This window comes from Pinus tabuliformis, chromosome 8 (assembly GCF_031772625.1).
Source record: "Pinus tabuliformis cultivar Carrire ecotype Pingquan chromosome 8, CPIR1, whole genome shotgun sequence".
Taxonomy (NCBI): Eukaryota; Viridiplantae; Streptophyta; class Pinopsida; order Pinales; family Pinaceae; genus Pinus; species Pinus tabuliformis.
In genome coordinates, this window is record NC_142294.1 from 1,808,350,023 (window position 1) to 1,808,362,192 (window position 12,170).

The 12,170-nt window shown below is 42.3% G+C and overlaps 1 protein-coding gene and 1 pseudogene across 1 annotated transcript; both read right to left on the bottom strand.

The window, feature by feature from the left end:
- Nucleotides 1-276: 276 nt before the first annotated feature.
- On the bottom strand, nt 277-1,315 carry LOC149243485 (protein ALTERED XYLOGLUCAN 9 pseudogene; annotated as a pseudogene).
- Nucleotides 1,316-6,663: 5,348 nt separating this feature from the next.
- On the bottom strand, nt 6,664-12,170 carry LOC149243486 (uncharacterized). The gene is made up of 2 exons (XM_089371224.1): nt 10,916-12,170; nt 6,664-10,532 (listed from the first exon to the last, which is right to left on the bottom strand). Exons 1-2 carry the CDS (start codon nt 12,168-12,170, stop codon nt 6,664-6,666), a joined length of 5,124 nt encoding a protein of 1,707 aa, XP_089227350.1.

A 12,170-nucleotide genomic window follows, 5' to 3' on the forward strand; every position in this document is an offset into this window, starting at 1 on the left:
ATGGAATCAAAACGTATCGAGTTGAACGTTAAAGATAACAATGATCGATGATTTGATTAAGAGGAGATGAATAAAACAAAATTGAATGGTTCAACAAAGTGAAGGGCGGGTAACATTATTCTAATGAAGAGGGTAAGCCTTCTTTCAAGAATTAGAAGGAATCGGTTATCTCTGGACCGGAAGGAATGTTAGACAATTAGCAATTTACTTTGGCCATCCAATGTCATTGAATTTGCACAAACTGATTTGGCAAGCACACTCCCCATCCACACAAGGTCAAAATTTCACTTGTTGGGACTTGACCAGAAGAGCATTCAACATTATCTGCACAGCAGCTTCATACACAGCACCCTTGTAATGCATCCCATCATCTGTGCAATCGGGTCCACAACCTCTGCTTAAGCTCTCGATGTTAAGCAGCATGAGAGGCCCTCCCGTGGACCGCAAAAGCTTGCTATTATGGAGTTCTTCGGCATAAGCAGCACACATCTCTTTGGTCATATTCTGCCTATTTACCTCTGTGTTCAACATACCATTAATTAGAATCGAAATGCCAAGCCAGAACATATGGGATGCTTGAACCACAACACGATCAGCATCAAACCCTTCGGTGCCAAAATGTGGAGACAGAGGCAGGATAGAGACAACAGAATTCTGCAGTCTCCACAGTGCTTTACCATAATGACTAGCATTGGTGACGTGAAGCATATGCCAAAGTCCTGTTCCCATGACCAGAACATTAGGATACCTGCTGCCATGGTGAACATTCCCCAAAAATCTGGTTAAATTCACTGCAAAAGGTGCCCAAATAAAATCTACCTTTAGCCCTCTTTCCTCCAACACAAATTCATAATCACTATGTTGTTTGAAAAGATTCTTTGAGATGGATTCAGTGGATTCCAGTATCAGTTCTAACAGTGAGAGAGCCAGGCACCGAGCCTCTGAATCCCCGGCAACGGCAATCAATGAGCCATTGAGGAGATCCAGAGTATCGGTCCTGTTCAATCTTTGAAACCCACATCCAGATTCAATAACCTGAGCATTCCAATGCCATGTTCTGGATCCATTGAATGATGAACTATTATTATCATCAAAACCCTTGTTCTCCTCCCAGTCTACTTCATGGAGGACTAACTCGCAGGGCATTGGGGAATTTGACTTATCTAAGCTAGGAGATGACGTAAACGAAGAAAAAATATCGGAAATACTTGGAAAATAGGGCATGAGATGAACCCCTACCGCTAAGGTTATGAAGAGAGCCTGCGCTGAAGAAGAACACTTTGTTCCGGCTGAGGTGCCACCCCACCATCCCCATTGGAGGAACAGAACAATGCAGGCTGCAATATGCCCTGCTGGACGCCACCAACCATGGTTGCTCTTCAATTTTATTGAATTTCTGGATCCGGGCACATCTTCAAGGGCTCCAAACCAAAATCGTTCGTGTGCTCGGAGATGTTGGTCAGTACTACGACTTGCATCGATGAATGACTCGATCCTGAGATGTACTCGCACTGCGCCTTTGAAAATATGGTCAAACCAATCAAGCTTTTGCTAGTGGAAGAAATGGCAGAGTCAAACCAAATGCGAATGGAATACAGAATCCTATCATAAGTGAAGGCCAGTAGCTGTGGGTGGGGATTCGCATCAAATGACAAGGACACTTTGGGTATGAATTGCGGGTTTAGTGGGTTTTGGGTCCAGATTTTGAACCAAAGCTTTGATACCATGTGTAAAGGCCTAATTCCAATTATTAGAGTCTCAATCTATAATACACTAACAGATCTATTTTCCTACTGTTCTAAAAGTAAAAAAAAGAATTTGCTGACCTTCTTACATAGATTTAAACATTCAACATCTTATCACTTTATCATAAGTAACATAATTTAAGGTGAGCATTCCATTGATATCAACTTAACAAGAGTGGTCCATGGAAAATACCTGTTCCGGCGGTTGATGATGATACCTTTGTCTTATAGCTCCTGTTGAACGCTCCTTCTCACCAACCCAACCGGATTTACCTCCCAGCCAACTAGGAAATAAATTCCTAGCCCAGGAAACCTCCACAGGTTCCCTAGCCCTCCGTGCCCAAGTCCAACCAGATATAGTGTGTCCTTAAGAAGAATGTGCAAAACTAGATAATGATACCTTCCTCCTCTCAAACCCAAGAAACCTCCACAGGTTTCCAAGGTCTCCCAAAATCATAACAAGGCCAAACAATCACAACCAACCCCCACAATCCTAAGCAAGACTCCAACCCCCCCCCCCCCTTTTCTTCCTTCCCCCTTCCCTTTTTATACCCTCTTTCCTTTCTCCATCTCAACCACCTCTCATTAATGTCATTAACTTCTCATCCATCCTTAGTTGACTTCTCTTCTCCCAAGTAAGCTAGGAGTACATTTGGAATTGTGACATGAATATAAAATTGAGAATTTAATGGGAAAGGATCATGTCTTCTCCCAAGTAAATCTGAAAAGTACATTTGGGAATGTGAAGAGTAATTACATGGAGAGAACCATGTCTTCTCCTTAGTAAATGTGAGGGTACATTGGGGAATGTGAAATGAATAAATATATATTGATGATAAGATGGAGAGGACTATGTCTTCTCCCAAGTAAATGTGAGGGTACATTGGGGAATGTGAAATGTACTTACATGGAGAGGACCATGTCTTCTCCTTAGTAAATGTGAGGGTACATTGGGGAATGTGAAATGAATAAATATATATTGATGATAAGATGGAGAGGACTATGTCTTCTCCCAAGTAAATGTGAGGGTACATTGGGGAATGTGAAATGAATACATATATTTTGAAATAATGGAAGGAGACCATATCCTACATAATATTCAATTTGAGAAGGTAAGTGGGGAATTTGAATAATGGAAATCATAAATTTATATTAGACCAATATTTCTCAATATTTTCAGATAATGTAAATATTAACAAAATTTGTAGGATAAGATTTAAGTGGGGCATTACAGATACAGCAGGAGCAACCGGGAGAATATTGGAGTAATGAAGCATAAAGAAGGACAGACAAGTTTTTCCACATCCCGAGGAAGGGACGCGGGGATGATAGCCGGAGAATTAAATGGCCAAGTGGAGGTCTAGTCGCGAGGACAACGGATCGATAACAAACAATAGCCAAAGGTGGCAGATGGAACGCTCATGCAGTTTGGCGAGAAACATGAAAGAAAGAGGAAAGGTGGCAGCACGGCCCAATGACCAGCCTTCGTCCCCGGCTCTCGCAAGGAAAGGTGGTATGTTCTCTCTCGTCCCTGTCTTCCTGGGCCTATGATAGCTAGCAATAGAAATGTCTATGCTTGCCCTAAACAGTCCCGCCACTGTAAGCAGTATATCAGTAGTAGGATAGATAGAGGCCACCTCGGCAAAAAGTCGATTCCCCTCTCTCCCTCCAGAGCAGGGGGGGACTCGGATGGCGAAAATTTGGGTTCCTATCGGGAGGCTCAACCCATGCCCAGAACAGAGAGGTGGGAGGGGAGGGTGGCATTGTCGGGCCTTGTCATGCTCCATGATGGGCACCGACGCCCTACCCATGTCTATTCCCTGGATCTCTCCCGCGGTGCCATGCCTGGATACTCCCACCATCAGTTGGCTAGGTCTGATGAGTCTAGCCAAGCTGGTCTATGAGGGATCTCCAGGGCTACTGAGAGAGGGTGGAGTGACATGAGCCGCTTAGCAGGAAAACTTGTGTTATGGCCCCGGACCGCAAGCCTGAACCACCCACAGGACCGACATGCTAAAGCTTGGGCGGTAAGCGAGTGGATTTCAGCTGAATTACAATTTAAAGGCACTGACTTGTGGTTTGCTGTTATGATAGGTAGAAAAGTCCCCATAAAATCAAGATCCCAAGACCGCAGCAAGATGGCACTGAAAAAGGAAAAACCAGCTAAGGCTCAGGAGGAAGGCACCAGTAGCAAACTGAGGAAAAGGGGCAGGAAGCTGGACTCAGACAAGAGCATGTTCATGATCAACGTGTATATGGCCAGAAATTCCCCGGAGATCTGCACTCAAATCAATGGGTGGGAGAGGGAGCTGAGGGCTATTAGTGAGAACAAGGAAATCCCCCGCGGGGAATGGGAGGATCTGATCCCGGACCCAGGAAACACAAGAAGCAGAAACTCTCTGTTCAACAGAACGCTTCAGCAGTACTGGATAATGAAACATGTGGTTGCACAGGCAATGGAGATGAATCAGGTTGTCCGAGAAGAAGAGGAGGAGGAACGCAAGCAGGCAGAGGAACAGTTCAAAAGCCAGATAACGGAGGAATCAGAGAATCTAAAGAATACCCTCCTGAAAGAGATCGCGGCTGTCCAAGTCCAGGCAGCGAGAAACCACCTGTTGTTGAAGAACATGGAACAAATGCTGCTGGAACTAAAATGGATCATTGAGCAGAAGAAGGCGAAACCTGGGACCAGCGCCTCAACGCCCGCCCCGGTCAACTCGTCAGACGAGGATTAACTGAGCTGAGTCTTTAAATTTTGTTTAAAATGTTGTTAAAACAGAACTGCGTCTGGTTGTTAAGTTATGCTCCTGTAGCTAGATTAGTTAAAAGTAGTCAAAAGCATGGTTATGACAGGATGAAGGAGAAAAACATTTTTAAATTTTGGTCTGGTTACAAGGCCGATAGGTGGCGGTCTGGTTTCCTGCGGGCAGACTAGCCACCTGAACTTTAGTCTGCTGTAATTCTGTTTTCGTAATATGGAATGAGGAATGCCTAAATTTACACAAAAAAAATATAATAAAAATTAATTATAATAAACTTTAATATTTAATTTAAATTTGATTATTTCACTACTGATTTTCATTATTATAATTATCTTAATTTTATTTCTCGTATATATAACCGCTTTATTCAATTAAATAAAATGTATCCGTATCTAAACAATTTCATATTAAAAAATATAATCTCTCCATAAAAGCTTAAAATAAAAATTATTAATAATATAATAAAAATTAATTATAAAAATTATTAATAATATAATAAAAAATAATTATAAGGAACTTTAATAATAGAGTTCAGACTTCTGTGATCCATATCAAGATTGTGAGAGATTTTTTAGCGAAAATCACATGGAGTACCATTTGCCCTACTAATTTTCATTATCATAATTATCTTAATTTTATCTCATTTTATCTCTCGTATATATAACCACTTTATTCAGTTGAATAAAATGTATCGGTATCTAAATAATTTTTCCAATTCATACCATCACTATTGATTTTTCTTTTAATTCGATTTAGAATTAATTAAAATTGGGTTATAAGAATCGGCCTGCCAGGAAAATGTAAATTTGATAAATAAATAGATATGATTACATTAGAAAGTGAAAGTCATTTTTTTCAGAGAGAAATCCATATCATATGGCCGAAGCCCTCAGATTACAATATGGCCGAAGCCAGTCAGAATACGGCCGAAGCCCTCAGATAACAATATGGCCGAAGCCAGTCAGAATACGACCGAAGCCAGCTGATTTTTACGGCATAGCCGTCACATAAATCGCCGAAGCGAGGGTCCTCCGTAGGGATCGAACACGGTTGGGGGGTGCGAAAGCCATCCGCCCCCGCCGTCATATCATGCACCACGCGTGAAAGTCATGTGTGATCACTTTAATAATTTGATATTTGTTTTTTACTTTACTTGAATTATAACAAGTGGTTCTTATTTTATTGAACAAACCAATTAAATTTAATAAATAAATAGATTTTATTAAATTTTAAATTAAGAATGTATTTGGTAAAAAGTGACACTTATGTGTAATTATTTTAATTATTTAATTATTTGATTAAATTAACAAATAAATTAAATGGCTTTGATTATTTTTTTGTTAATTTTAATCAAAATCTTACAGAGATTTTTAAAAACTTGAATTTAAATTGTTCAATTTGCATAATTCTAGCGTTTATGGGTGTTTTAGGTGCTGAATCCATTTACGCATTCAAAAATGTATTTTAAACAACAAAAAATCTTAAAATTGTATTGTTGAATTTTGATGAATTCGGCTATTTCGTCTATAGTTAGACTATGACATTTGAGATTGTCTTTTTATATGACGTGAACTATAAAAAGTGGTTTTCATCCTATTGAAGAAACCAATTAAATTTGATAAATAAATAGATTTTATTAAACTTTAAATTAAGAGTGAATTCAATAGGAAGTGACACTGATGTGTAACCACTTTAATAATTTGATAATGTTTTTTTTATCAAATGAACTATAACAAGTGTATCTCATTTTTCTAGGGTGGGAAAATCTATCATAATTCAGTCATCAAACCAACCGTGAAGACAACCATCTCTCACTGCTATTTGTAAATACAGGCTAACTCATCACTGTTATTCAAGGAAGGCTAACTCATCACTGTTATTCAAGGAAAATCGTGCCACCTAGAATAACTAGTTGGTGATTTGTAAGGGTGGACTTTCACTCTTGCTAGATACTTCTAAGTCTTGGACTATTAACTTGTTTTTTACATCTGAAGAAAACGAGCTCTTAACCACAGTAAAACAGTTTTTTTTTTTTTTTTAACTGTAACGGATATGGTTTTTTTTATTGGTTCCAGAGAAAAAAGAGAGGGGCTTTGCCGAAGCAGCCCTGATTACATCCTGCTTGTGCTTCTAAAATAGCAGTTATATCTAAACATTTATGGAGGAGTTTCTACAAATCTGTCCTCATTGATGAACAACCACCCTCTGTCCAGAGCGCTCCCTTTGTTAGCCATCAAGTCCGCTTCGGTGTTTGAAGTTCTGAGTATATGATAGAATTTGTAAGATGCAAAGGATGAGAGCACTCTTTTCAGTCTTTCCAGTGTTCTATTGAGACCTGCATTTCTGAATAACTCTCCAGCGTTCAGCTTCTTTATGAGGATCTCCGAATCTCCAAAAATCTGAATGTCCCTGATCCCTTTTTCTCTGGCAATTTGACAAGCTTTAAGAAGGCTGAGCAGTTCTGCTTGATTGTTAGTCTTCAAACCAAGACCCCAGTAGAAAGAATCGCTGGAGCGCCCTTCAGGGGAGAAGATGATCCCACCGGCGCCCGAGGGACCGGGGTTTCCTTTAGAAGCCCCGTCAAAGAAGATTGTATGAGAGTTTTGAGCTCTCCACCAGATCTGGAATGTTTCATCTGCGTCTCTCTTCTTCCAGGATGGGAGCTCTAGATTAGGAGAAAAGAGGATTTTTCTGTTTTGTAATTCAAGCTTTCCAATCCACCGCTTCTCTATCTGCTGAAGAGATGCATCCTCTTTATAATACTGTTGCTGCACCGTTTCTAGAAGAAGGGATCTAGCCTTAGCTGCTACTTGCAATGGAGTTAGTTGGTAATCTTTAAAGACCTTCTGGTTACGAGCCAACCAGATCTTCCAGCAGACAAATTTGGGCAAAGCGTTCCAGATTTTATACCTAATCGATTTTTGAGGGATATGCCGAGAGTAACGGTGGCTCCATTCGGCAAAGAGGTCTGGAACTGATATCTGAGCGGGAGAGCTTATAAGCAAATCTTGGAGCGTAAAATTCCATACTTCCTTTGCGTACTGGCAGTCGATGAAGAGGTGTTGAGCTGTCTCGGCGTTGCTTCTACAAAGGGCGCACCAGTGAGGGCCAGCGAAGCTTCTTTTTACTAGATTGTCACCTGTTAGAATCTTATTGTGTATCAGTGTCCAGACAAAGAAGTTGACTTTCGGGAGAGCTGTGGGATCCCAAACGTTTTTCCAGAACGCCGGACTGTGTTTGCTATTTCCCGATGTCTGAAATGCTTTATAGCCTTCAGCTGCTGTGTAATCTCCAGAATGGCCCCAGCCCCATCGGTCTTGCATCGATCTATGAATCGGTGCGGCCTCTTCGATCAGGTCCAGAAATAAATTCAGTTGCTGTTGCAGATGTGCTGGTGGAGCAGGGATTGCCCAACCTGCCCAATCGCCTCTCTGATCCCAAACGGATATGTCAAATAGACTTAACTTCCCACCTGTGATTAACCAGTCCCTTAATCCTGCGATTTCCTCATTTTCGCTTAGAGGATTTCGCCCCATTATCCTGTCCTGCCAGAGTCGAATTTTCTTGCCATTCCCTGGGATTCTGTAGATGTTTCGTTTGAAGATTTTGCTGCTTTTGTAACAGAGCTTCCACAGCAGAGTACTGTTTGCTGTGTAGTCCAGATGGAGGTTTCTCAAATCAGTTCTGTTTGTATACTTTGATCGCAGAATGACACTTACAGGAAGACTTGGCTCTTTAAACATTTTCCACAGGATTTTGCTGCCTAAGGCGAGATTGACCAGAGAAGGATCTCGGATTTGCAATCCTCCTTCCTCGATGGGTTTCTTGACTGTTTCCCAATTTACAAGATGGAGTTTCTTATCATTGCCCCTGCCTCCTTGCCAGAGGAAATTTCTAAGGAGAGAGGAGATTTGGTCCATGATATTTCTGGGGGCGAGCAGAAAGGCTGCTTGATAAATTATTAAAGAAGAGAGCTGAGATTTGATTAAAATGACCTTACCTCCTTTTGTCAACCAGTATCCTCCCCATTTCAAGATCTTGGATTTGAATTTGCAGATTATGTCGCTCCAAAGCGATCTCTTATTCACTCCTGAGATTATGGGTAGGCCGAGATATCTGATTCTCTCCCATTGTGAATGCCCTTTGAATCCAAGAGAGTTAGCTATGTTGTTGAGCTCCTGTTGATCTGTATTCCAGCTGTAGACTTCGCTTTTGCTTTCGTTTACCAGTGCTCCTGAGACTTTGCAGTAGTTCCTAATGACCGTGCCGAAGGCCTTTGCAATTCTGATTGAGGCGCCCCCCAGAAGGATCGAGTCATCTGCAAATAATGCATGGTTCAGGGAGCTTGCTCTGTTGGAGGGTTTGAGGCCCGGAATGGATCCTGACAGTCTTTCAGCTTCAAGTTTTCGACTTAATGCTTCAGCCAATATGATGTAAAGATAGGGAGAGAGCGGGCATCCCTGCCTGATGCCTCTCTTGGCTTTAAAGAAGTTTGCAGGTCTGCCGTTTATGAGGGGAGCTATCCATGGGTTGTTCATGCAGGCCTTTAAAAGGTTGACAAACTGAATGGAGAAGCCGAAGGAGAGCAAGACTTTACTTAGAAATGTTCTATTGACTCTGTCGAACGCATTCGCCATATCTAACTTTATGAGCATACCTTTCTCTTTTCTCTGCTTGCTTGAGTGTATGGTCTCCTGAACTTGAATGACGTTGTCCAGGATGTGTCTACCTTTCACAAAGCCTCCTTGAGATTTAGAGATGATTCTAGGGAGCAAGGGCTTCATTCTGTTGGCCAACAACTTTGCCAAGATCTTATAGGAAGCATTACATAATGAAATTGGCCTGAATCTGGCAAAAGTTTCCGGATTAGAGTCTTTGGGAATCAGAGCTAAGTAGGTTGAGTTAGTGCTGCCGCCTACTTTGGCTTTAGACATGAATCCCCTTATCATCTTTTGTAGATCATTTTTTATGATGTCCCAGCATACTTTGTAGAAGTGAATGGTAAATCCGTCCGGCCCGGGGGCCTTGTCGGAATCCATGGACCAGATAGTTTTGATTATTTCTTCCTCTGTAACAGGTTTGCATAAATCTGCGTTGTCCTCCAGAGAGATTAAGGAGGGGATATGGTTGAGAAATTCTGTTTCCTCCATTTCTTCACCTTGGTCATCCGAGCTGTAGAGATTCTGAAAGTGTAGTTCTGCAGCTTCTTTGACTTGCTGATTGCCCTTGCAGATTTGGCCCGCCATAGTCTTTATTTCTGCTATATGGTTCCTTGACAATCTAGCTCTGTACTGCCGGTGGAAGAAAGAGGTATTGCGGTCCCCTCCTTTCAGCCACAGGCTCCTAGACTTTAATCTCCAGTATTCTTCCTCATTTCTAAAAGATTGGTAGGCTGCTCTCTGCGCTTTTATTTCCTTGTCCAAGAGGTTTTCATTAATGTTTTTACATTCCATGTCATTTTGAAGGGAATGCAAAGCCTGGACTGCTGCAACTCTAAGAGAGGTGGGGTTGGGAGTTGGTTTCTTGATCCACTCCTTCAATGCTTTTTTGGTGAGTTTCAGTTTTTGCTCCCAAACAAAGCTTGGGGAACCTGAAATGGAGATGTTCCAAGATGCTTTCACCGTGTCCATAAAGCCTTCTCTTTCAATCCATTGAGGAGAAAAACGAAATGGGATGGGACCCAAATCCTCTTCGTCTTCTAAACAGAGCTGTATTGGCTTGTGATCCGAGGACAACTTGGGCAGAATTTTTGTTGTTATGATTTTCTTATTCATGAGGAGGGATTGCACTAGAAAACGATCAAGCCGAGCAGAGATATGATCTGTTCCAGTTCTGTTATTTGACCAGGTGAATAAGCCTTGGATTGGATTAAAATCTTGGAGATCCCAGAGCTGAGCAAGTTCCTCCACTACACCCACCATAGGGTCCTTGGAGTCAGAACCTCCTCTTTTTTCTTTTGCTTTCAAAACAATATTGAGATCTCCAGCGAGAATGATGTTGTTAGGGGTTTCCTGTTCAAGAAATTCTGCCAAAGATTTCCAGCAGTCTCTTTTTTCTGAATAATTGACAGGTACATATATATTGACTAGAGAGATAGATAACTTACTTGAAATGTGGGTTATTTCTGTATATATCTAGTGCAAGGTCTCATGAGTGCTGATGAGTTGGAATTGTTCTTCATTCCAGAGCGTTGCCAGACCTCCCGAGGATCCCCGAGCGCTGACAGCTATGCCTGAGTTTTTCTTCCATTTTGATTTGCTGGTTTCTAGCAGGGCTTGTCCTGCTATCTTAGTCTCTTGGAGCATGAGGATATCAGTAGGTTCCGATTTTAAGAGATCCTTAACTGCTTCTATTTTGGCGGGGTTCCCCAGTCCTCTGCAATTCCAAGAGACTAACTTCATTATTTACCTATGCTTGGGGTGGAGCCGCCCTTGGATGACCTGGGCCTGTTACTTCTTCTGATTGTCATTTCTATCGTGGATTGGCTCCCTTGTGTTTTGAGCCTTTCTGCTTCTTCTTCTCTTTTTTCCTTGCGGGATTTCCTTCCGGGTCTTTTTAAAGGTCTCTCAAAGAGTTCTTCCTCTGAGGACTCAGAGCTTTCAGCTGGCTTTTTCTTCGTGATTTCTGCATAGGTGGGGCTTGAGGGGCTGCCTTGGGTGACTTCGATGTGAATGTCACCCCCTCCCTCATTGCTTTCAGGAGGGGTTTCCTCATGGTTCTCTTTTACCTGGTCTTTGATCGGTGGATCTGGTTGCGCCTCCTCGGTTCCTTTTACATTTTCTCCTGTCTCCTGAGTTGGGATGACATTGTTCCTGTCTCTTGTTGCTGCGCTTTTTCCTGTGTCCTTCTTTGCTTGGGCTGTTCTCTGGACTAGGGTCCATTGCTCTCCATTCTGTTTTTCAGCCTGGTCCTCTGCTTTCTTCTTACAATTCTTGGCGAAGTGGCCGTAGCCGTGACAGTGTCTGCATTTAAAGGGGAGCTGCTCATAATCGAGCTCTTGGATGTGCGTCCATCCTGCCACCGTAAGCTTGATCGCTTCAGGCAATCCTTCTTCAAGGTCCACTTCGACGCAGATACGCGCACAAGAATATTGGTCTCTTCTTACAGCCTGGTCTATATACTTGCCTAATGCGTTCCCAATAGTCTGAAACGATTTTTGGTTCCAGCAGTGAAGGGGCAGATGGGGGAGTCTTACCCACACCGGCACAACAGATGGGACGTCTTGAGAGGGATCAAAGTCTGGGTTCCATTGATTTAAATACAGTCCCTGTGGCCCCATGAAATAGGGGCCATTTCTGAAGATTAAGCTTCTGTCTTCCGAGCTTTCAAAAACAAAAACGAAGTACCCTTTGCCCACGAAGTAACTCTTCACTCCGTTTTTTATCAGAGGTTGCCAGTTTCGTTGGGTCCAATCCTCCACGGATTTGGGGGAGGGCCATAGGCCTGTAAACTGGCCTATGAGGCCTTTTTCTGCCAAGTTCAGAGCAGCTTTGCAGGTGTCCTCCTCTGGCAGGGCAACAGAGGGTATCGAATCCATCCTTTTGATGAATTTTTGCTGAGTCGCAGAAGGAGACCGATTTGTTCCATTCGCTATCAAGTTTCTGAACGCCGTAACTTCGGGGGGCGGATCCACAGGGGGGGCAGAGCTCTCAGGAGCCTCCAT

Excerpts from the sequence above, each read along its gene's own strand:
- LOC149243486 (XM_089371224.1), bottom strand. The coding sequence starts at position 12,170 with ATGGAGGCTCCTGAGAGCTCTGCCCCCCCTGTGGATCCGCCCCCCGAA. Across the intron at positions 10,533-10,915 it reads CGGCTCCACCCCAAGCATAG|AATTTCTTGAACAGGAAACC; the intron begins GTAAATAATGAA and ends AATCTTTGGCAG.